General features: G+C 50.7%; 2 protein-coding genes across 2 annotated transcripts; both read left to right on the top strand.

Moving 5' to 3' along the window:
* Nucleotides 1-364: 364 nt before the first annotated feature.
* Nucleotides 365-6,862, top strand: RSPO1 (R-spondin 1). Its single transcript, XM_009908392.2, has 5 exons — nt 365-639; nt 2,431-2,622; nt 3,456-3,605; nt 3,933-4,121; nt 5,293-6,862. The coding sequence occupies exons 1-5, from the start codon at nt 546-548 to the stop codon at nt 5,448-5,450; spliced, it is 783 nt and encodes a 260-aa protein (XP_009906694.1). The 5' UTR covers nt 365-545; the 3' UTR covers nt 5,451-6,862.
* Nucleotides 6,863-12,742: 5,880 nt separating this feature from the next.
* On the top strand, nt 12,743-24,491 carry GNL2 (G protein nucleolar 2). The gene is made up of 16 exons (XM_009908393.2): nt 12,743-12,899; nt 12,987-13,071; nt 14,123-14,217; nt 14,665-14,804; nt 16,265-16,449; nt 16,927-16,993; nt 18,229-18,387; nt 18,938-19,051; nt 19,693-19,821; nt 20,904-21,008; nt 21,118-21,276; nt 21,410-21,517; nt 21,848-22,269; nt 22,905-22,984; nt 23,646-23,731; nt 24,303-24,491. The coding sequence occupies exons 1-16, from the start codon at nt 12,836-12,838 to the stop codon at nt 24,444-24,446; spliced, it is 2,142 nt and encodes a 713-aa protein (XP_009906695.2). The 5' UTR covers nt 12,743-12,835; the 3' UTR covers nt 24,447-24,491.
* Nucleotides 24,492-24,685: the final 194 nt, after the last annotated feature.

The raw sequence follows: 24,685 nt of genomic DNA, 5'->3' as shown, positions 1-24,685 counted from the left end.
ATCTCTGTGTGCAGCACTGGCAGATGGCAAAGCTGCATTAGGCGTCCCGACCTGCGCTGGCTGTCATTAACCACACGGTGACTTGTGGCTGAGCATGGAGGGCGATGCCACTGCGGGTGCCCACGTCCCCTGCATGCTGCTCCTCTCGTTCACCTTATGGCTTGCCTGCTGCAGTGCTAAACCCAGCTGCTCCGGGAGACATGTCAACAGCCAGGTTAATCCCTGCTCCTCTTCCTTTGCAGTTCCTGCGAGTGCACTTGGAAGCTGCAAGCAGCTAACGCTGGCTGCCACAGCCCCCAGATGGGACTAGAGCCGAGCCCCTGCGCTCCTCACAGGGATGAAGGTAGAGCCATGTTACCTGCTACCTAAGCTCGCTGCTGCTGCTGCTCTCGTTGGTGGATATGGTCCTGTACCAGGCTTTGTGCACAGACTCTCGGCTCTGATCCCGCCTGAGACGTTGTAGCGGCAGCAGAGAGATCCCCAGCTGTGGAGCCGGCTCCTCCGACCACCCTGCGACGGAGGGGCTGCAGCGCTGGAGAGTTACTATGCAGCTTGGACTGTTTGTGGTGGTGGTTTTTCTAAGCTCGATGGATCTAACAGGCAGCAACAAAGTGATGAAGGGCAAGAGGCAACGACGAAGTATGTATGAAACACTTTTCTTCTCCTCCTGATGCTGTGCGGTTCCTGCAGATGGTGAATGCGTTTACTAGCACCGAGAGCTGGGCAGAGCCTGGGGTGCCCTGTGAGCCCTCGGAGCTCCCTGAGCCCCACACCCATGCAGAGATGTGCACTACCCTGTCCCACTGGATCTGCCACCGCCCTGAGCTGCAGGCGACTGCCCGGGCAGCTGCCCCCACTGACCCTGTGGGCAGCACTGGGCAGGGGTGGGGAGATGCTGCCCCACCGCCTGTGGCTCAGGGCAGGGGCTGGCCAGTGCCAGCTCTGCTGGTGAGGGCTGTGGGGCTGTGGGGTGGTCAGGCCGTGGCGTGACTCGAGCTGAATGGGCTTTTAATTGTCCCTCCAGCCCGGATTGTTGGCTCCAGCTCTGGGCTCACGCAGGTCATCCAGGCTGAATGGGCCAGGAGCATCCACAAGGCATTGCCCTCGTTTCTGTAAGGCAGTTTTAGAACTGTTTTACATTAAACCGGTTTGAAATTAAATTATATTTAAATGATTTTATATTAAGGCTGGGACTGCTGAGCCCTGTGAGAACAAGGAAAGCTTGATGTCATGGCTAATGCTATAAAGTGCAATTTCCAGTGAGGACCCAGTTTAGACCTTTGCCATAGAAGCAGATCCTGGCACAGAGGCCCAGTGCTGCAGGAGGGATGGGGATGGATCCCCTGGGGAGTCCCTGAATGCTGGGGGCCAAGGCCTAAAATGCCATGAGGGCCTCCCAGTACAGACCTGGCAAGCCTCTCTGGCCACATGACACTGAGGATCTGTGGGGCTGGGGTGCTCCTCTGTGTTCTCTTTTGTTTCCTAAGGTCACAGCAGCCTCCGTGCTCACGGAGCTAGCGATGGGGCAGGGACAGGCACCAGGGGAGCTGCCAGGGTCTCGGGTCACTGCAGGAGGAGAGAAGTTTTCTTTCCTCTTGGTCTGGCACGTGAATGCTGCGGAGCTCCACGCTTGCTTTTGAAGTGGAGTAAACACAGCATTTAACAGAATACACTTGAAGCACACAGCTTTTCTATAAACAAGGAGGCTGTTTGCACAATGAACTAATAAAAATAACCTGCATTCTAGCCTGCAAAGAATGCCATTGCTTTCAAAACAAGCAGCATTTTATATGATAATTAAAAGCAGAAAACTCTCAAGACATGGGATTGAGTATTTTTCTTGGACTGGATTTAGGAGCTGAGAGCACACCTCTATTTTGGAGGCAGTGAAGTCTCCTGCCCTGCCAGATACAGATCATGTAAGCAGGGTCAGAGTGAGATGAGGCTCAGGACACAGCAGGGCTCAGATTGCAGCACAGTTGGTCAGAGGGTTCTGCTCAAGCACCACGCAGCTCTGCTCCCTGCTCCTCCTGCTGCCTGTCTGTGGCTTGGGAGGGTGGCACTGCCAGCTCCAAGAGAGAACACAGTGGAGAGATGTTGGGCACATGTCCCTCGTGGGTGTCTGCCCAGCACAAGCAGCTGGCAGGGAGCCTGGGAGGAGGCAGTGCTGGGACTGTGCGGAGCTGAAGGCTGCTGCTGGGTCCAGCTCCTCACTGCTGCTGCTGTTGTGGCCCTTGTGCCTGTGCTTGGCATGGTGTTGGCACCTGAGGGCACTGGGGCTCCTGGCAGGAGCCACACAGAGCAGGTCAGCAGGACCCCAGGCCTCAGCTTGCCCCAGTCCCTGCCCCTGCATGCTGGTGTTTTGGGACTGAAGCCGGAGCACACTCAGCCGACCTGTGTGGGCACTGACCACTGCCTCTCCTCTTCCAGTTAGCACCGAGCTGAGTCAGGGCTGTGCCAGGGGCTGTGACCTGTGCTCCGAGTTCAACGGGTGCCTGAGATGTTCCCCCAAACTCTTCATCCTTCTGGAGAGGAATGACATCCGGCAGATCGGGATCTGCCTGCCCTCCTGTCCCCTGGGCTACTTCGGCCTTCGCAACACAGACATGAACAAGTGCATCAGTGAGTGCGGGCTGGGGGGCAGAGGGGCACACCTGGGAGGGTGGAGGTGCTCTGCAGGGCATCCTGCCACCTGTGGGCAGGTGAGAGATGCTGTGGCTGTGATGAAGGGGAGAAGGCAGTGACCTCCCCAGGGAATAACTCCATTGTTTACACTGATGATAGCCAACACCCCTTGAGTGCAACTTGAGGCCAGGTTTTGCTGCTCCTTCCCTTTGAACAGCCACTAGAGACTGCCTAAACAGTGTCCTTGGGACCTTTTACTGCTCCTCTTTCAGCTTTTAAGGTGCTGCTTGCTAAAGTTCCTTTCTTTCTCTGCACATCCACCACAGCCAAGCAGCTCTCTGAATGAGATCCTTGGCTTTTTGAGCCAAAGCACCAGCAAGAAGCTGGACATGAAAAAAATGGAAGTTTCATGTAAACCAGCCTCATGGCCAAATTTCCACCTAAGCCCTTTGCAGCCTGTACTGTCCCTGCAGCTGGAGCTGTTGGCATAGGACTTTAATCCTTGTCCTGTCCCACTTTGGGTGTCTGATGCTCACAAGCTGAACACCAGGCCAAATCTTCCCAACCATGCACAATTTCAATCTGGCTATGGCTGCTGCTGGCTGCAAAAGCTGCAGCACAGCAAACAGGGCTAAGAAAACTGACTTCTGTCTGAGTGGAACAACCAGGCCTGGCAGAAGGCTCAGAGACTTGCCGTGGCTGTTGGCAGGTCCCTCGGAGTCAGGAGTGAATTCCAGGTAGCAGTCAAGAGCTTCCTGAGTCTTTTGCTCACATGAGACTACATGACAGCTTTGTGTTTGCTTTGTTGTGTTGGTTTTTTTTACCCCCAGAATGCAAAATTGAGAACTGTGAGTCCTGTTTCAGTCGAAACTTTTGCACGAAGTGTAAGGAGGGTTTGTACTTGCACAAAGGGAGATGTTACATCACCTGCCCCGAAGGCTACTCTGCTGCCAATGGCACCATGGAGTGCAGCAGTCCTGGTGAGTGATGCTCAGGCACTCTGGTGAACCCCTCAGAGAGGAGGGGTTATCTGAGAGGGTACAGACTGGGTCCAGCCCTCTGGAAACCAACCCAGATGGGGAGCAGCACCCAGCATTGCTGCCTTGTGTCTGTGAGGGGTGGCTGGGAGTTTGTGCAGCACAGCAAGGTGTGGGGGTGGAGGGGACTTGGAAACATAGGAAGCTGCTGGGCAAATACATGTCCTCAGCAAGCCTGCAATAGGGGGAGGGTTGCAACGGTGACCATGGGCTCTGGGAGCACCAACACAGAAATGAGAGTCACTGCTGGCCTCTCTTGTTATCTGGCAGCACAATGTGAAATGAGTGAGTGGGGGCCCTGGGGGCCCTGCTCCAAGAAGAGGAAGCTCTGTGGCTTCAAGAAGGGCAATGAAGACCGAACGCGGCGGATCCTGCAGGCTCCCTCCGGAGACTTGTCCTTGTGTCCTCCCACCACCGAGGTGCGGCGCTGCACCGTGCAGAAGAACCAGTGCCCCGAAGGTGAGCAGGGGTGGCACGTCCAGCACCCCTCACTGGTCAGGCTCCAGTATTCAGCTGATGGTCCCTATCACAACCACCACCGCGCAGCTCACTCCCCTCTGTGGCGCAGGGAACACAAGATGACAGCAGCTAGGAAGCCCCCCGGGTGGGAACGGCACAGCCCCCGGGTGGATGATGGGGGCTGTCAGACACACAGCTGGTCACACAGAGTCACAGAATGTTAGGGGCTGGAAAGGACCTCCAGAGATCATGCAGTCCAACCCCCCTGCCAAAGCAGGATCACCTAGGCCAGGCCACACAGGAACTCATCCAGGAGGGTCTTGAATATCTCCAGAGAGGGAGACTCTACAACTCCCCTGGGCAGCCTGCTCCAGTGTTCTGTCACCCTCACAGTGAAATAATTCTTCCTGCTGTTTCCATGGAACTTCCTGTGCCTCAGCTTCCACCATTGCCCCTTGTCCTGTCACTGGGCATCGCTGAGAAGAGCCTGGCTCCAGCCTCTTGGCACTCACCCTTTTCATATTTATAAACATTAATGAGGTCACCCCTTAGTCTCCTCTTCTCCAAACTAAAGAGCCCCAGCTCCCTCAGACTGTCCTCTTAAGGAAGATAATCCACTCCCTTAATCTTTTTCGTGGTTCTGTGCTGGACTCTTTCAGGCTGTCAGACAGTTCAGCTTCTTCCCTGGCCACCACAGCACAGAGCATGCCTGGGCACTGTGGGGACTCAGTCCTCCTCTCCTGAATGCTTAGCAATGAGTGTCTGCAGGATGAATGGTGGTTGGGTCATCCCCTTATGGGGTAGACAAGGATTGCAGCTGGGTTCAGTGTTTTGAGGGAAAGTGGTTCTGAGCAGTGACTAAGAGCAGAAGGATGGAAGCTCTGGGTAGGGGAAGGTGGAAGCAGTGGCTCTGCTGGCAGCTCCTGAGCTGAGAGCCTTGGTGTGTGGCTGCTGAGAGATGCAGGTGTCAGTGATGCTGCTGCAGGCTGGCTGTGACAGACCCAAACCCTGATGGGAGCCTTCTTCCCTGCTTACATTTAGGCAAAGCCCAGACAGGGAGGTTGTTGGGCCCCTCTCTGCATGGGGGAGAAGCAATGGCCCGGCAGCAGCGGGTGTGGGCCAGCTCTCTCTGCCTGGTGACCCTCACTGATGCCCCTTTGCTTTACTGCAGGGAAAAGGAAGAAAAAGGAAGAGCAAGGCAAGCAAGGCAATGTGAATGGGAACAGAAATCGGAAAGACACCAAAGATGCCAAGTCTGGCACCAAGAAGAGGAAAAGCAAACAGAGAGGGGCCGTGGTCCCCGTGACAGCCGCTAGCCCTGCCCAGTAGCTGCCCCTTTACGTCACTTGATGGCAAGACTTCATTGCTGCTATGTATATGAAAGCTTTATTGAACCAGAGCACTGCTACACAACACGTACACACATCCAGAAAGACAGACATATACTCCCAGACCGACCCACAGACCTGAGAGGAACCACACACACAGTATTTAAGGAGGCTGCATACACACTGCTCCTGGCATCGCAGATGGACACTGCCAAGGAGCGAGAGCACAGCCAGAAGGAAGCTGACCTCCCCAGGGCCCCATGGAGGACGCTGCAGGGAGGAGAGGTGGAGTATGAGCCAGCATGAGACTTCATAACCAAAGGCCTTGACTCGAGACCAGGCATGCGGCCACAGCACAGCACAGCTGCTGCCAGGGGGTCAAGACTGGACCTCTGTGGCCGCTCTCTGTGACCTGGGACCTGGACTCACACAAAAGCAGTGGCCTCTTTCTCTTCCCTTCCCCTTTATTTTGTGTTTTAAGCTGTATGACTTTATCATTACGAGTACATGTTAAACGTTTGTGGTAAGAGGTCAGTGGTATCTGCCCTGAATCTGCTTCAAAGAGTTATTTCAAATTAAAACAAACCCCCAAAAACACAGAAAACAAAAATGACAACCCAGCTTCCCGAGTGTGTGGTTAATGCCTTGGCCCCTATGGAGGCTGGTGTCCCACAGGACAGAGACTCGCTTGTGGAAGGGAAACTCACCAAAGCTTTAAGAAAATCCCAGGAAAAAACGTTGCCAGCTGCACTGCAGCCACAAATGAGCTGTCCTGCGCTCACAGGACCCCAGCTGAGCTCCACGGAGCCCCTGAGGAATTTCCCGCTGCAGGATCCAGTTAACATGCAGCACATGGAGAAAAGGAGAGGTTACCAAAACCACAGGTTGCTGAAACGTTGTGGCTCTGCTCCTACAGTCACAGCTGCAGGACCCCATCCCGGGCTAGGGCTGCGCTTGTCCCGGCTGTGTGGGCAGCACCCAGGGAGCAGCAGGAGGGCAGGCAGGTGGGGGGTGGGGGGAAGGCACAGCCCAGGCTCTGCAGAGGAGAAGCAAACTCTGAAGTTTGGTAGAAGCTGCTGGTCTGCATGGTGCCAGCTGGAATACCCTGGATTCAGCACAAGTGCTCCTGCTTTAGCAGAGCTGACATCTGGGCAGAGAAACTGGGACCAGGACTGTGCAGGACAGAGACCTCATGAGACCTGTGTGGGGCACAGGTGGATGCTGCCTTCTCTGTGCAGGAGCTTTACCCTCCACAGCTACCACTCCCTTTCCCTGGTATTTTAGAATGTGCTTCCTTGATACAAACATGTGCAGACATTTAATTCCTCCAGAGTTCAGCAAAAGCTCTCAGGTCCTAAGGGACAGAGCCAGAGGAGGTGCCCTGGATCCAGAGATGTGCCCAGGGTGGCTCAGTGATGTGTCACTGCAGCACCTAAGCTCCACTGGTGAGGTGATGGACAGTGAAAAGCTCACCCAAAGCTCAGCCTGGTGAGTTCAATCTCTGCTATGCTGGTGTTCACGTCACCTCCTCTGCTCTGCAGGTTGGGAGAGCAGAGTGAGCCAGCAAGCATAAAATCAGCACAGGAGAGCTCTCTGCTCACTCCAGCAGTCCTGGTCTGAGGACTCAGCTCCATCAGAGGACACCTCAGCCCTCCCTTTGCTCCATCCACTCTGAGGCTGGTTTGGCTCAGTGCAGGCCGTGGGAGCTGCACAGTTGTTTCAGCTCCGGAGCTGTACCAAGCTCCTCATGACTGCTCTGCTGGCAGCCAAACCTTTCAGCCCATCATCCACTTTGTGTTTGAGTAAACAAGAAGCTGTTATATCAGTTAAAGGGGATTCCATTTCAGCACAATGATAAACGAGCAGCATTCCAAGCAGAGAGAGAAAGAGGTTCTTGAAAGTCATCCTCTGGGTTGTTTATGGATCACGTTCAGACGGTTCCTGAAAGCCTCCCAGCTGAAAGCTCAGCTCTCACTTTGTGTCCTAGCCTCAGCTAGCCTCTGAGAAGAGCATTTTGTTTGTGCCATGGTGTTGCATGTAAGCAAACCCCTTCTTCCCTTCTGCTTTTAGCAGCAAGAATCAGGTACCCTTTCATCACCCTCAGCTTGCTAGCTCAGAGCCCAGCCCTCCCTCCTGCTGCAGCCTCCCAAGCCTGTTCCCAACAAGGACCAAGTCAAGGGAGTGCAGCCCTCACCGACTGGATCCCCCTCAGCAACTCCTGGAGATATTATCTCTAAATTAAACTGCACATCATAAATCAACACAACCACTTCAGAGAGCTCTCTAGAGGTATTTAGAAAAAGAGGGAAAAAAATGATAACCTGATAAACTTCTTTCTGTTGTAGCCTTTTCCTTTCTTTTTTTTTTTTCTTTCTTCCTTTACTTCATAGCAAAATGGGAAGAAAAAAAAAAAAGAGAGAGAAAAGCAAAGGAAAGTTTAAAATGCCTGTTAGGGAAATCCAACATTCTTCAGGAGGAGTGATTTTAAAGTTAAATTGGTTCAGAAAAATCAGGAGGAAAACGTGAAAGTCTGAATCCCACTTCCCTTTCTTTAATTAGCTTGAGCATTGCATCTGCTCCCACTCCCAGAGAGCTGCCTCCTCTGTCAACTTAGAAACATTTTGCCTTTGACCATCGTGATTTGCACCCTGAGCTCAACAGTCCAAGCCAGAGCTTGGCCCTTAGGTTGGTGTCATCTCAACTGCCATGCACACAAACGCTCTCCTTCAGCCCCAGCGAATGACTCCGTGGCGGTGTTCTCTCCATGGCATCCCTGTAAAATATGCTTCTTGAAACAAATAAACAAATAAATGGGTTTGCTGAACAAGCCTGGTCTGCTTTATTCACCAGAACTGGAGTCAAATCCCAGCTAATCAGAAATGTCTGGGAAAGAAGGAGCCTCTCCTCAGTACCTTCTGTCTGCTGCCCAGGAGCCAAATCTACCTGCAGGGATCACAGCATGGGAACGCTGCTGCTCCCACATCTCCGTGTGTCTGTGCTCTGTACTTCGACCACCTGAGCTGGAGGAGTAGCTGCTAGACATGCAGGCAGACAGACAGATCCTTGTCAAAAACTCTGCCACACAGAAAACTTCTACTGCTGAACACACTGGTGCTTGTTTGCTGGCCAGAATTCCACTCAAAAGCCACAGGAATGTTTCTGGGTGCTTTGCTGGGCTTTGGGGTAACTCACCCCAGTAACAGGGAACAAAGTGCAAGGAAGAACTCAGCCTCTCTGGGCAACCTATCCAGAGTCTCACCACTCTCATACTGAAGAACTTCTTCCTAAGCTCCAGTCTAACCTTACTCTCCCTCAGCTTCAAACCATTCCCCCCTGCCCTGTCTCTAGACACCCTCATGAAAAGTCCCTCTGCAGCCTTCCTGTAGGATCCCTTCAGTTACTTTAAGGCAGCTCCAAGGTCCCCCTGGAGTCTTCTCTTCTCCAGGCTGAACACCCCCAGCTCCCTCAGCCTGTCCTCATAGCAGAGGTGCTCCAGCACTTGGATCATCTTTGTGGCCTCCTCTGGACTTGATCCAACAGCTCTGGGTCTTTCTTATGATGGGGACACCTTGGGGGTGTTCAAGGGCAGGTTGGATGAGGTCTTGAGCAGCTGAGTCTTGTTCAGAGGTGTCCCTGCGTGTGGCAGGGAGGTTGGAGTAGATGATCTCCGAGGTCTCTTCGAACTTAAGCCATTCTATGATTCTATATTGACAGCTTCCAGTCATGGCTTTGGAACTGTTTAATTTCTATCTCATTTGCTGAGATTTAGGGGCTAAAGCAGACAAATTTCACCAAACACAGGGTGCTTGTAGGCTGTTCTTCCCTTCTCTGTGTAACATAAATCTGCATTTTCAGCAGCCACAACCAAGTTAAATGTGCACACACACTCCTCAGACAATCACTTACTGGCTCTCAACCCCCCTGGAGGTGGAGGCAATGTATATATTCTTTAGCTCTTGTTTATGTTAAAATGATTTCTCACTCAGAAGAAATCTGAGCTTTGATTAAAAGAAACAGAGTAGGATAGTGAAGCAGGTTATCCCTGATAGTACTGCTTGGGTTACATTGTCTGAGAGCACTGACAGGGCTATTTGAGAGAAATTTACAGGTTTTATTATCAGAAGTCTTCCCAGAGAGAGATGTCAGGCACAAGGTTGTGGAAGAATCTCTGCTAAAATAACAGAAGCAGCAGCTGTATGTAACCAGTCACCACAAACCAAGCCAGTGCCATCTATACAGAATATATTCAACCCATCTGAATGCCAAATCATAGCTCAGCTGGGGCTGCTTGCCAGAACCTCCATGACTTTGGAAGAGCAGCAGTAAAAGAAAAGAGGCCATAGGGTAGAAAATATTTTATTTACAGCACAAGCTAAACAAGGGGCTGGGATCTCCTCTGCCACTCACTGCTGGCCAGGTCAGGTCCTGCCACATATCAAGCCAGCACGCCTCTGGCTTTTCTTGCTTGACGTGGATTTTCTCCTCCCTCCAGCTTTCCCCTGCTGCTTTCAGTTACCATTTGGTCAACTCCAGATCTGAGGCAACGCACTTTGGTTCTTCCTGACCAACCTTGGAGCCTTTTGCCAAACAGGTTGTCTCTTGCTCTCGTAAGCTCTATCCCCAAAAATCTATTCCTGAGGACACGAGATAGGAAAACTACTGTGGAGATAAACCATTCACAGCTCTGGCTGTGTGCAGGGTGATCCTGAAGGCTAGCTAAGAAGCCCACTTCTGTCCTTGTGCTTTGCAAGAGATTCACAGCAACAGGGAGAGCAAGATGGCTGATGCTGCCTTTACCCAGTTAAATAAAACAAAGGAGCTCAATGCCACACCGAAAAAGTTCTGGGAGTACAAGTCCAGTCTTGTTCTGAAGTCTTGGAAATCTATTTTTCCTTCATTTAATTGACAAAATCTGTAATCATACAAGGAAGAGTGTTCCTGCCAAAAATCAAACATCACTGGGTTTTAATAATACAATGGGAATAACCCCTCAGAACATATGTAATTATGGCAGTGAGTCATCCTGATGGCATCACGCAAACACATTCCCTGGGAGTTTGACAAGGAAGAGGCCACATGAAATCCAAGGATGATTTTTGTTCCAGCCATGGCCAAGCTACTCGTGTCGATGATGCTAAGGCCTGGCACCCACCATGAACCCCCCCCCCCCCCTCCCCCCGAGCTGTGGTGTGCAGGATGGACTCATCCCGCTGCAGCCAATTTAAGAAGGCGACACACAAACACACACACAAAAGTTCAAAATTGAGCTGGGAGGATGCATCAAGAACAAACAAAAAGCTTGTGAGTCATGGAGCAACAAAAAAGTGGGTTTAGCAGAGTGAAATGTCTGACTGGTGTTATCAGATACACAAGCAAACAACCACAGCTACAGGGGGACGGCGAGTTAAATACCAGCTGCTGGCCCCAGTAATGCCATTTTGGTCAGGAAAAAAACATGAGAGGGAGGAAAGTGCAGCTGAAAGGAGGAATTTCTTCTGGTTTGAATGCAATTCCCCTACATTATCAGTATAATCTTCTCTTCTGAGCCCAAAATATAGCTTTATAGCCCACTCCAACTGGGAGCAGAGGGCTCCCTGTAAGCAAGGCTGGGGAAAGTGGTGCCGAGACCTCCCTGCTAAAGCTTTCGACGTGGGAATTCAACAATTAACTCTGAGGCATTACCAAGAAAAGTCCTCCACTACACAACCTCATGTCTAAAGCTATTTCTATTCTTTCACAGAAAGAGACAGCAGTTTTCTGGATGCACTCCAAGGTATCTTGCTAACAATAAGAAGAGTGTTTTCTTAAGGAAAAGGAAGAAAGAGTGGGGGAGAACAGAGCGAGTATTACTCAACTATTTAGTCTAAAAAATCTGAGAATCAAAAGGATCTTCTGACAGATTGATATCAACCCTAATAGAAAACACACTTGTCCGGGGAAAACTCTTCTGCCTGAGCCTCAAGTCTGATAGCTTAAACAATTATCTGCAATTTGGAATTAATTTTTTTTGTGCCCACATCAATGTGTAATTTTTCTTAAATGCCCAAGGCACAGATAATAGTCTATTAAGAGGGGGGGAGGAAAAAACTACAAGAGAAATCACAGGCTTAACCAAAACAGCCTGAGAAGTCAAGACCGCCATCTTACAACACATCTCGCAAGTCCTGACTCACTTGGGCTGGGTTGTACAGCAGGGACAGGGCACTACCTACAACAAAGTGCTGAAAAGCATCAAAAGAAGGAAAAAAAAAAGAAAATAATTGCAGGAGCTGTGTTATTGTTCTGGATTTAGAAGAGCATTAGCAGCACTAGAAGGGAATGGAACTCGCCGTGAACACTCGGCTGCTAATGAGCGTTTAGAAGCACGGGGCCAGACCTTGGTTTGAGGAACGATTCCCCAACGTGCTGAGCAGTTTGGCCCCAGCCCAATCTCTGGTCTAAATTAACACCATTTTAGTGGAGCTTTGTTAATTCCCCCTAGGTGAGGATCTTTCCAATTTCTATTAAAATCTGGCAGCAAGATGAATGCAGGCTGTGTCTTCAGACGTGTAATTTGCCTCGATTTAAGTTACTGCCCTGTTCGTGCGATTCTTTACATGCATATAAATAGGCATTGTTATTCCTAACGTTTAGAAGCCATTGCCAGTCACCCAGAGAAAACAACCCTGTGCGTCCATGAACAGCCCCGCGGTCCTGGCCTGCCGTGTGCTCTGACACAGCAGCGCTCGCAGCAGCGCCCCTGCACCCAGACAGCCGTGTGCTGGCCACATGCGTTCATCTGCGAGAGGAACGGAGCCTTAATGCCAAGCTCGCAAATGATTTTCATTATGTTTCTGTGAACAAACAACATTCCACAAACAATGAGGGCTCCTGTGCCAGCACCCTCGCTATTACAGCCCGCTCTGCCTTTGAAACGGTCCCTGCGGTCGCCCCGCTGGCCCAGCGGACCACCGCCCTCAGCCCGCCCCGGACAGGAGCGCTCAGGCGAGCCTCGGCCTGGTGGGGCCGGACCGGGCCCCGCGGGTGGGTCATAGCGGACAAGACGTGGCCCCGAGCTGGGGAGGCCCCGTGAAGTCCCATGGGCAAGGCAGGGCCGGACAGGACCATGGGGCCGTGAGGGAACCGGGGGAAGCAGGCTAGCGGGGCCGGGCTGGCTCGATGCGTTGCCATGGCGACCGAGGACGCAGGCGGCCGGCAGGGCAGCCTCGTGAGCCTGCGCCGCCGGAAGTGAGACAGCGGAAGTACGTCACCGTGCTGACCCCCGCGCCGGAAGTGTGTCTTCCACCGCTTCCTGCCCGGTGAAGCGCGTGTGGCCGAGAGGCCTTTTGGTTCTCCCCGATCCGGCCCTGAGCGCTGCCCGCCCCGCGCAGGGGCTCCGCCAGCACCATGGTGAAGCCACGGTACAAGGGCCGCAGCACCATCAACCCCTCCCGCGCCAGCACCAACCCCGGTACGTGTAGGGGTCCCGGACGGGCTATGCCGGGCCAGGCTGTTCCTCCTGTACCGGGCTAGGCCTGACTCTGCCTTGTCTTCGCAGATCGCGTGGGGGGCGCGGGAGGAAACAACATGCGGGACCGAGCCACCATCCGGCGCCTCAACATGTATCGGCAGAAGGAACGGAGGTGAGAGCTGCCCTCGGGCTGTGCTGGGGCGCGGGGCCGGGCCCCGTTACCGGCCGTGAGCAGATGCCGGTCGCTGCATTGTCGGTGATGCTGCCGGAATGCCCCGGAGGCCCGCAGCACAGGGAGTGCGGTTAGCGGCGCAGACCAGCGGTGCCTCTGGAGCCAGCCCATTCAGCCCATGCGGCGAGTGGCAGCGCGGCGAGGGCAGCTGTGCTCATTCTGGGAGCAAACGGCTCCGTTTCTGGGTGTGGAGCTGCGATTGCCGGGAAACCGGGTCCTGAGCTCCAGAGACGGCAGCGATGGGTATCACAGAGCGCAGCTGGGAGACTGATGCAGAACAGTTGCTGTGTGCTCACTGGAATGTCGTGACCCTCCCCCCAGTATGCCCAGAATTCCTTCATTTTCCACAGCGACAGAATTGAAAAACTCACCTCTGAAGAGCCCAACTTCCCCACAGGCCCTTCCCTGAGGGACTCCCCTGGAGAGCTGCTGGCAGTGGAGCAGCCTCCACCCTGTGACATGGGGCTCAGCCATGGTGTAGGTGCTGCAGGGCTTTCCAAGAGCCCTGCTTCAGATTAGCTGCTTTGTTTCGCCAGATTTGGCTTTGTTTTCAGAGCGCACTGGGGACTATGTATTTTTTAAATTGCTAAATTTAAGCCAGGTCTCAGCTTGGAAATTGTCTTGTGATGAGTGTTCTGCACCAGCTGATGGGTGGAGCTGGTTACAAAGTTCCAGGGAGCCCATGAGAAGCAGTGTTTGTGAGGAATTTGTACTTGGGGGCTTTCTGCCCCCCAGCATGCCATTCCTGATGTGATAAAAGCAGCCTTTGTGGTCAGACTGGAGTGAGACACTGGCTGGCATCACTTCTCCTGTGCCAGTGTTTCAATTAATTACCATTCACAGGCAGTGCCATCTCCAGGAACAATTTCAGGGGACCCCAGTTATGGGCACTTCTGGGCTTGGTGGTTGTTCCTCTGGCCTGGTGAACAAAGGTTCCAGAGGAGGGTGTGCTGCCCCTACATGTTTACAGGTGTTCTCATCTCTCACTTAGAAACAAGCATGGTAAAGTGATCAAGCCTCTGCAGTATCAGTCAACGGTGGCCCCTGGCACAGTTGCAAGAGTGGAACCAAATATTAAATGGTTTGGTGAGTGTTCTTCCACTGTCAGCAAGCATGGAACTGGCTGTGGTTGGAGGGTGTTGAGGGTCTCAGTGCTGTGTGGTACAGATGGAAAATGAAGGCAAAGGACCCCCAGACATGGAGGTGGTCTCAGGCTTTCCTGTATCAGTGCTTTGGGCTTCTACTCCCCCTGCAGCCCTCTAAAGTGGAGTTACTCTGTCTCCTCTGGTCATCTCCGGGGCCTCACCCATCTGTTTGTGTGTTGTGTTCAAGGGATGCTTCTCAAAGTTTCTTTAAATGATGGGAAAGAGAGAGGTTGGCTTCTTTATGCTGATTTAGGGGTTGTCTCAAGTCAAAGCCCTCGTAGTCTTTGTGGCTGGTGTTTTTAATTGCACGTAGAGTTTTAATGGTTCATTGGTGGAGTCTGAAGCAGCTAAGGCAGGGGATGGCAACGTTGATCTTTTTTGCACTCAGGAAACACTCGTGTGATCAAGCAATCCTCCCTGCAGAAGTTTCAAGAAGAGATGGAAAATGTCATCAAGGATCCTTACAGGGTGGTGATGAAGCAGAAGAAGCTGCCCATGTCCCTTTTCTATGACCGGATCAAACCACACGTGGGTGTCGCTGCGCTCTGCGGGCACAGCTAGGGGCTGGGTGCACAGAGCTGCCACAAGCCTCCTTTGTCTGTGGCTGGTTGTGGTGCTGTGCTCAGTCTGGGGAAGTGGCCTGTTCTAGACCTGTTAGGAGGGGCAGCTGGAGCAGGTGACTTGGGGAGGGATGTTTTTGAGAGCCTGCCACTGTGAATGTCAAGTAGCAGGATGTTACTTCCCATAGTGAGAGAGTTTACAGAATCAACCAGGTTGGAAAAGACCTCAGAGATCATCAAGTCCAACCTATTACCTAATACCTAACACCTCCTGACAACTAAACCATGGCTTCAAGTGCCACATCCACTCCTTTTTTGAACACCTCCAGGGACAAAGACTCCACCACCTCCCTGGGCAGCGCACTCCAATGGCAAATTACTCTTTCTGGGAAGATCTTTCTCCTCATCTCCAGCCTAAACTTGTTCTGGTGCTGGTTGCCTGGGAGAAGAGACCAACCCCCACATGGCTACAATCTCTTTTCAGGAAGCTATAGAGAGCAATAAGGTCTCCCCTGAGCCTCCTCCAGGCTAAACAACCCCAGTTCCTTCAGCCTCTCCTCGTGGGGCTGTGCTCCAGACCTCTCCCCGTTGCCTTTGTCTGGACACATTCAAGTATCTGTTCTATGTTAGAAATCCTATTCTCTGACAGCAAACTTGCCCTAAAGCATCCAAGGGCAGCTTTGGGTGACCTCAACACTTCCCCACTTTCGGTGCCAATGCTTCTATTGGCTCCTGTGGCAGGAGGACCTTTTTTGAGGGCCCTGCCGTGTGACAGCCCCAAGCTCCAATCTGCTTCTTATCTTGATTCAGAAATTCTTGTGTGTGCAGCCTTCATTTCTAGTAAATTGAATTGTAGTTATTGCTGGCTTTTTCCTGACATCTGACCTGTCCTTTTGGACTCCACTGGCTAGTTCTTCATATGGAAGCGTTCCAGGTTGATAGCGTAAAAAGTACTGAAACGAAGGGAAAAGCTCAAAGAAACACAAACCAAACCACCTGATTTCAGCAGTGAATTGGGTGCTGGTCCAAGAAAAGTTGGCTTTCATTGCAGGCTTGAAAATCTGCAGTTTTGATTGTAATTGTCCCCGACAAAAACCTGTGCATTTGGAGAGATTTGTGCACTTGTTACAAAAATCAGAAATGATCAAAGATAGCAGCTGAATTTTCATCACTGGAGCTTTAATTGCCTTTGACATCATTTATGGTGGGAGAACTGAAGCATGGTTCTCTGGCAAGCACAGTGTGTTTTGTTGGTTATTAACTATCCACTGTTGTGTTTCTGAGGGATTAAGCTGGAAAACTCAAACATTGTTAGGAGAGGGGCCTGTAACTCCTGTCCCCCTGCAGCTGGGGCCTTGCTCGCTGCCTGTCACCAGATGGAAACCAGTGCTTGGAGGGGGAGGTTTTCACCAACCTGCTTCTCTTTAGACCGCCAGAGTTCACATTCTTGACACTGAAACGTTTGAAACAACGTTTGGGCCCAAATCCCAGAGGAAGAGACCAACTCTTTCAGTCAGTGACGTGCAGGCACTGGTGGAGAACGCTGAAGCCTCCTCGGATGCCTACGACCAGGGCAAGGACCGAGACCTGGTGACAGAAGACACCGGTGTGCGGTAAAGAGGGAAGGGGACTTCATTACACCTCTAAAGGCCAGCTTTGCCTTTCAAGCAGGATCCAATACATCCAGAGAGGCTGTCATGAGGAGTAGGAAAAATGAAATTAGCTGGATTTGGGGTTTTGTTCAGTCTTCTTTTCCCCCTGTGTATTTAACTGGACTCGCTCCTGTGTGACTCTTCTGTCTTTACTGGTGATTAAATTTCCTGTCACCTGTCAGAATATCTCCAGGCTGAGATTCTGAGTTAGATGAGAAGCTCACCAGTGGGCAGATGGGGAGCTTGGAAAGAGTGCATGTTTGTGGGATCTTTCTGCACATGGGTAGGTTGAAGGGGGAGGGTGGGAGGGGAGCACATCCCACCCAGCTCTCTGTTACTTGGGCCTTGTCTCCTCATTTGTCTGTACATGGCTTTAGAGAAGACAGCAGTGTAACCCATGGCTTGTGGTTGCTGATGTCTCTGACAATCCACTTCCAGGGATGAAGCACAAGAGGACATCTATAAGAAAGGGCAGTCCAAAAGAATCTGGGGTGAGCTCTACAAGGTGAGCAACGTTGATAAGACACAGCAGAGTCTTCTCTGGTTTTCAGCCTTTACCAAGTGAGGTGCTTCAGCCCAGCCTGGGAAATCCTGCACAGCATTAATCAGAAAGGCTGTGAAAGCCATTCAGTGCTCTCTTGGGGAAGCTTTGGTACAATTGAATTTGCTGTGAAGTTTCTTGGAAACATTTAGACAGTGACTTTCTTTCTATGGAGATGCCTTGAGTGCCTTGTTGCTCTCCCGATAGCCTGGTTGAACTGAGGGCACCATGCAGCCTTTCCTGATGTTAATGCAGTTTGTGGACAGGAGCAGAAAAAGGCAGCTGTAGGAAAGAGCAAACATTCTCCTTCCAGTCTCTGCCTTGCTGAGCTTGATTCTTGAGGTCATGTCCCACTGGAACAAACATCCCTAAAATACGTGGTCTAGAGGTGGACTGGCAGCATGGAAGTGTTTGCTTCTCTTAGATTCCTGGGGCTTCACCACAAATAAACCAACCACATGCCCCCTACATTTCTTTAGGCTGAAAGCATCTGGCATGCTGATAGGGTCATCTTTGGAGGACTGTGACCCTGAGTTCCCCATGAGCCACCTTGACTGCTGAGAAGTGCTCTCTGTGACTGCTAGGTGTGAAATTGCTTGACATTTTGCTCTGAATTTCTGAATGTAGCTTAAAACCTTTTCATTTAGACTTAAAAGCTCTGGGAATGATAGAGCAAAACAGATTTTGCTAAGAGGCTGCCAAAAATGCAGGAAATAGCTGTGAAACAAATTCACTTGGCTTAAAGCAAGTCATAAAATGGCAGCTCCCTGCTGTAGATCCTTAGTGGACTAACAGCAGGTTCCTCCTTGGTTGTGTGTTTCATACTGATGGAGAAAACAGACTTTATGTTCTGATCCTTTATGAAAAGGCAGAACTGAATTGCTGCAGAGTGGATGGCTGAGTGTTGTTTTTGTCTGCTGAAGCAATTAATGTTGTGCAGTGTTTTCATTCCCAAGTGCTGCAAGCAAAAAGGACAGGTAAAGCTGTTCAGCTCTTGACCTGGATTTGGAGGGAAGAGAGGGAAGAACCTCTGGGCATTAGTCTGAGCTTCCCTGGCCTGTGGGGGTAGTCACAGCTGTTTGTGAAGGGTGCAGGGATTTAATGTTGATGATGTTGTTTAGAAAATGGTGTGAATTCTCTAAGTGTCTCCTCTAGATGTCTTGGCTTTCTGCAAGATCCTTCTGTGTGATCTCTTTCAGGTGATAGACTCATCAGATGTTGTGGTGCAAGTTCTTGATGCCAGGGATCCTATGGGTACTCGCTCCCCTCACGTGGAATCTTACCTTAAAAAGGAGAAGCACTGGAAACATCTCATCTTTGTCCTGAACAAGTGTGATCTTGTTCCCACTTGGGCTACTGTAAGCACAGTCCTGCCTGGTGCTCCTTGGACCTTCTTTGTTCCTTTTGTAGCTTCTGCTTTGATTCTGTTGCCAGTCATTTGGGGCTCATGCTGGTCTCAAAGGGTGTCCTGGGGCTGGCTTAATGGGAACTCTCTGCTTGCCTGCTGTAAAAGTAAAGATTTCAGTGTAAATCTGTCCAAGATTGGCTGAGTTGAGCAACACTCACCAGCCACAAATTCTCTACTTCCTCTGTCTGGCTTTAACAGTTCAGCTGATGTCTCTAGAGTCTGCTAAATGTTAGCCTGCCTAAGATCCATATCCCCCACAGCTGGTTTGCTTTATGTAGTTAACCTAATTAGCTCTAGCGAGCAGGGAAGGCGCTTTGGGGAAATTGTTTGTCTTTTCTAAAAACAATACTCTGTCCTTTTAGCTGCTGGCTTGGTGAAGTGCTTCAAAGGCTCTTACACTGCAGTTTTCATAGGCAGTTGTGTGTGTGACCCGAGTAGGGATGCTGTGTCCTGCTCACCAGCAGCTCCTCTCCCTGACCAAGTCCTCTTTTGCTCCTCAGAAGCGCTGGGTTGCTGTCCTTTCCCAGGAGTATCCAACACTGGCTTTCCATGCCAGCCTCACAAACCCCTTTGGCAAAGGTGCCTTCATACAGCTTCTGAGGCAGTTTGGGAAGGTATGGAGTGGTTTGTGTTGTTCTTTGGGGAGGTTAGCATGGAAATTCCTCTGCTGTTAGCATGTAGGGCTCAGTGCACTTGCCTGTGGCCGTTCTGCCAGCAAACGACAGCAAAGCTGCCCTCTCTGGAGGGGAAATGGAAGATGTTCCTTCAAATATGGTCCAAGTGTTTGTCAGACTGAAGAGATCCAGCAAGAGGGGCTTTGACTGCCATTCCCTGGCCTCAGTTACTCCTAGGCAGTGTCCCTCTGACACTGCTATAAGAAAGGATCATGCTTCACACCTGTTCATGCCCTGCCTGTACCCATGTTCCTGAAGGTATTCGCCTCCAAGGTGTTTTTCTTTTTTCCAAGAAGGGCATTTTCTGCTGTCTTAAGTTGCTGGCCCTTCAAGACACATCTGTATTCTGTGCCCAGCTGCCCTTTGTATTTGCTTGGTTTCTCAACCTAAACAAGACATTCCCAAGCAATTTTAGAGCACCTGGGAATGCCAGGGAATGCCTTTTCCTCTTGAAGCAGCAAGTTAGCTTGGAGAGCACGTTGGTTTATCCTCTATGTATTCTATGTATTCTTGCTCCTCTTTCTCCTGACAGGAAGGAGCTGATCTCTTTTGGTTTTGTGGGTTTTTTTCTTTCTCAACAGCTTCACTCTGACAAGAAGCAGATCAGTGTGGGTTTCATTGGTTATCCCAACGTTGGCAAAAGCTCTGTGATCAATACCTTACGGTCCAAGAAGGTCTGCAATGTGGCCCCGATTGCAGGTGAAACAAAGGTAGGAAGAGAGCCCTGCATTAGCAATAAGAATTTAGCTATACAAGTGCAGAATTCCTGCAAGATTGGCTCTGTGACATTCTCAGGCCTAGACCTTGAGCTGTACAGGCTCTGTGACCCAAACATTGGGTAATGGACTGGTAATGCTCTGAAGCTGTCCTGCTGGCAGCATCCCTGAGTTCCTGCTCTACCTGTCCTGTGGTGCTGGAATCTAAAGAGCTCAGCTCTTCTTGACTCCTTGTGCTCTCCCAGAGCAGAGGGTGGGTGTGTTTGTGCTGCCAGTCTCTGCCACTGCTGGATTTTTAACTCTCTTCATAGAATGGTTTGGGTTGGAAGGGACCTCCAAAGGTCACCTAGTCCAACCCCCCTGCAGTGAGCAAGGACATAATTCACTAGATCATACTGCCTAGAGCCCTGTCAGAGGGCTGACCTTGAATATCTCCAAGGATGGGGCCTCTGCCTTCCTGGGCAACCTGTTCCAGTATTCCACCACCCTCATGGTGAAGAATTTCCTCCTAATAGCCAACCTAAATCTACTCTTCTGGAATTCCAAACCATTGTGCCTCATCCTATCACTCCAGGCCTTTGTAAACAGTCCCTCTCCAGCCTTCTTGTAGGCCCCCTTCAAGTACTGGAGGTCTACCTGGAGCCTTCTCTTCTCCAGGCTGAACAACCCCAGCTCCCTCAGCCTGACCTCGTAGCAGAGGTGCTCCAGCCCCTTGGTCAAGTAAACAGGACCAGAGAGTTACAGGAATCCTCTTTGCTAGCCTGTTCCTTTTACTGCTAAATATCCCTGAAGTTAAGGATCATGGGAGAGGAAAGCCTCAGGATATTGGGGTTTGTTGTGGCTGCAGTTTCCTCACCATGGTGCTGTGAGCTGGTGCCTTGGTGCAGAAGCACAGGGATGGTGTTGGCTGACACCGGAGGAGCCACAGTGTGGTGCGTCCTGGCTTGCTGACACCAATGCCAAGTGGTGTTGTGTTTCTCTGTGCTGATACCAAGTTCCTGAGATGACTCCTGTGTGCTGAAGCATTTCAAAGGCAGGAGTGGAAGGAGGTGACATGGGGCACTCTGCTCTTGCAGGTGTGGCAGTACATCACCCTGATGCGGCGGATCTTCCTCATCGACTGCCCCGGCGTGGTTTATCCGTCTGGAGACTCAGAAACAGACATAGTGCTCAAGGGAGTGGTATGTGTCTGAATGGAGTGCTGGGGAGGCCTTGCTGTCCTCAGGGTGATGGGTTTGAAGAAATGAATGCACACTTACCAAGGGTTGATATTGTGCTGTTTGCTTTCAGGTTCAAGTTGAAAAGATTAAGAGCCCTGAAGATCACATCGGTGCTGTGCTGGAAAGAGCCAAGCCAGAGTACATCAGAAGGACCTACAAAATTGATTCCTGGCAGGATACTGAAGAGTTCCTTGAGAAACTTGCTGCTAGGACTGGAAAGCTGCTCAAGGTGTGACAATTTCCTGCATTTGCAGGCTGGAAGAGCATGTGGCCTGGTACTGAACGTGGGCAACATGAATGTTCCTATAGAAAGATGGTCATGTCTGCAGGACAAACCACAAGCTGTTCCTGGGTTCTTTCAGGGTGGCGAGCCTGACATTCAGACTGTGAGCAAGATGGTTCTCAATGACTGGCAGAGAGGCAGAATCCCATTCTTTGTGAAGCCACCAAATGCAGAAGCAGGTCCCCAGGTGAGAATGTGATGCCTGTGCCTCTTCTCACCTATTGCTTGGTGTTCGCTCTTTGTTTTCCCAGAGTGTTACTTGGGCACTGCAAGTCTGGGGCTCTTCCCAAGTCTGGTGATTCAGGACACTCACTTGAACTTGATGAGGAGCAGGCAGCAGTGATGTCTGAGATGTCTGAGCCCTTTTGCATCATCTGCAAAGCAAGAATATCAGCAGTGATCACATTGTTAGCCTGTGCCAGCTTAGGCTTTTTGCAGAGAGATGAAATGGGTGCTGCTCTTGGAGATGGTGGGACAGACTTTGTGGATAATGAGTCCATTCCACTCTTTCTTGTAGCCTCCTGCATTGGAAGTGGCTGTGCCATCCAGCCAGGATAACAATGAGACAATCTCTGAGTCAGCAGCACCAGGTGTGGAGCCAGCAGAAGAGCAGAGGCAGGCAGACAGCGAAATGAAACAGCTGATGGCTCACGTCCGGCAGAACTTTGGCAGGATTAATGTGGCACCTCAGTTCTCAGAGGAAGACCTGGTTCCTGTAGATGTGCCAGGCTTTGATGGGACAGACACTGACTCATCTGGGGAGGAGGAGCAGGAAGAGGAAAATGAGCAGCCTCAGAATTCAGTAGAGGAGGAGTCGCAGCTGGCTGCGCCAGTCGCCAAGGAGAGCCCTAAGGAAGTCCTTAAGGCTTTGGATGAGAAGATTGCAAAATACAAAAAGTTTCTGGATAAAGCCAAAGCCAAAAGATTCTCAGCAATAAGGTACCTGAGTCTGGTCAGGGGCTCAGATATTTTGCAAGGGGGGGACAAGGGTTAATGTGGCTCTGCTGTAGTTTCACTCCATTTATGACTTTGCTTGACTGGTTCCTCTGTCACACACACAAGTGCCCCCAGCTTGCCTGGTTTAGCCTGGTTGAGTTTTTGCTAAGTGTAGTTTGATTTTTGGAAGCCTATTCCATGAAGTTCTGTTTACCAGGATAACTAAATATGTTTTCCCTTTTGGAAAGCTCCCTCTTAAGCTGTGCATTAGAAATCTATTGGTATCCTGGGTTGCAGTATTGCACCCTCAGTGCTGGGTTCTTGCCCAGTACCAAAGCTGATGTCCTGCTTGGACACAGCAGCTGGTCTCTGTTGTATGTACATGAGGGTTCTAGCTCAGAGCAAGCCCAGGTCTAGCAAAGCTCATCCACCAGCTTTGTGAGGATGAAGATTTCAAGGCCAAGTATTATGTTTTGTGCTTTGTGCAGTGCACAAACCCTGTAGCTGCAGAGACATGATCACTGTAACAGGTTTTGCAGCTGTTGATCCCTCAGAGATGGTTACATTTGGTGTTACAACTTTCTCTTGTGGCTTATTCTGTCCCCTTTTTGGGTGCTTATTCTGTCCTTCTTTTGTAGAATCCCAAAGCAGTTGAGTGAAAAAGTGTTTGCAAAATCCATGCAGAAGTCTGAAGAACCCAAAGAAACTGAAGACAGAGGTAAAACAAGCTTGGTAGATTAAAGAACTCTACAAGCAAGAGAAAAGAGGGAGTTAGGGGAAGAAATGTTCATTAACTCCTGGTTGCAGATTTTTTTCCCCCTAAAGCTATTTAAATCTTTCCATAATTGATCAAAGGGCTGCCTGATGACCTCACTGTAGCCCTTCTGCCCATGGTAAGATTGTCCCTCTGCTAGTGAATGAGGGTGAGGACAAATATCCTTCCCAAGAGTGGTGCTCTGGGCAGATGGCATCTGAGCAGCTGCCATTCCACGTGGTGTAATATTACACAGAGGGAGTGGAAAGGGTTTACGAGGTTATAAAAGCACAGAGCTACTTCAGGCTATAGGTTTTAACTTTGGTGACTTCCAGAGTCTCTGGCTTCAGCTTTCACAGTAAGTTTGATTAAAGACAAAGTCATGTGGAAGAAGCCTCTTCTGACAAGGCTTGGAATCTTTCTGGACTCAGATGGGGCTTTGAGCAATCTGCTGCTCAGGAGAAGTGTTTGTAGTAATAATGTCTCTGGTAAGGAACATGTGGTGTTAAACTAGGACCAGAGGAGTGCTCTGCTGGAGTAACTGGGATGGTGACCCCAGTCTAAGCTCTGCACACAGATGTGTGTTCTGGAAGATGCCTGAGTGTGTGATCTCTGCTGTTTGCAGGCAACATAGAGAAGAAAAGAAAAAGGAAAGCAGAGGAGGAAGAGGATGATGACAGTCAGCCATGCAAGAAGCTTACATCCAAAGAGGTAAGTGTGATTTCTGTAGGGTACCAATGAGGAGGCTCACAGAGCTGGCTTTTTATGCATGGACTGCCCATGGTCACTGAGAAGCTTTTGAGACTGGGCAGCAAGAGCTGGGTCTGTCACTGGGGGCACCTGCTGCTGACCTGAGGTGTGACAGCAGCATGTGCCAGGTGGGCATGGACCCGTAAAAGGGTCCAGCAGGTAGCCATGAGAGGAAGAACTTGGCAGAGGAGAATCCTTTGTGGGTACCTGCCCTGCTCTCAGCTTTACTCTGCTCACTAACTGCTGGGAGATGAGAGGACTTGGAACTGGGTGGGCACTGCTGGTCTGTCTCCAAACAGCTGCTGCTGCTGTTTTGTGTTTGTGTTGATGAAATCTAGACAGTTCTACAATAACTGAAATACCAAGTGAAATCGTCTAGAGTCTGTTGTCTGTGTGCTAATCTGGAGTCACTTCAGTACCAAGTGACATTCAGGTGTGTGTGGAATGCAAAGTGACCAACTTCTGAAAGAATGCAGCTGAGTCCAGGCTGTGGTGCTGGGGGTTTGCTGATCTGTTCTGTGTGTCCTTGCAGAGGAGGCGAGCTGAGAGGCAGCAGCGCTCCAAGAAAGTCGGAGTCCGGTATTATGAAACTCACAACGTGAAAAATAAGAATAAGAACAAGAAAAAAACTGGCTTGGAGGGACAAAGATCAAAGCACAAAAAATACAAACATTAAGCAGTAACTGCTTCTTCTATTAAATTTTACATAAACCAGCTCTGGTGTGCAGTGGCTTTTTTAATATAAAACTTGTAATTCCCATTCAGAGCCTGCTTGGCCTTGGCTGCCTCATTCCCAGGAGCAGCATCTTGCTCTTTGTTTCTGCATCATCTGAAAGTTCTTTATGCAGTTGGAGATCGTGGTATTTCCACATCCCCAGCTAAGGCCAGTAAACACTCTGCTGGCAGAACATGTCC

This window comes from Dryobates pubescens, chromosome 20, assembly GCF_014839835.1.
Source record: "Dryobates pubescens isolate bDryPub1 chromosome 20, bDryPub1.pri, whole genome shotgun sequence".
Taxonomy (NCBI): domain Eukaryota; kingdom Metazoa; phylum Chordata; class Aves; order Piciformes; family Picidae; genus Dryobates; species Dryobates pubescens.
Note: the sequence above shows the minus strand (reverse complement) of the source record. Positions and strands in the feature narration are given on the sequence as shown.

Bases quoted from the DNA above. Each gene is read 5' to 3' on its own strand.
- RSPO1 (XM_009908392.2), top strand. From the start codon at position 546: ATGCAGCTTGGACTGTTTGTGGTGGTGGTTTTTCTAAGCTCGATGGAT. The intron at 2,623-3,455 runs GTGAGTGCGGGC...TTTTACCCCCAG, and splicing joins AGACATGAACAAGTGCATCA to AATGCAAAATTGAGAACTGT. The intron at 4,122-5,292 runs GTGAGCAGGGGT...GCTTTACTGCAG, and splicing joins GAAGAACCAGTGCCCCGAAG to GGAAAAGGAAGAAAAAGGAA.
- GNL2 (XM_009908393.2), top strand. From the start codon at position 12,836: ATGGTGAAGCCACGGTACAAGGGCCGCAGCACCATCAACCCCTCCCGC. The intron at 19,822-20,903 runs GTAGGAAGAGAG...CTGCTCTTGCAG, and splicing joins CGATTGCAGGTGAAACAAAG to GTGTGGCAGTACATCACCCT. The intron at 21,009-21,117 runs GTATGTGTCTGA...GTTTGCTTTCAG, and splicing joins ACATAGTGCTCAAGGGAGTG to GTTCAAGTTGAAAAGATTAA.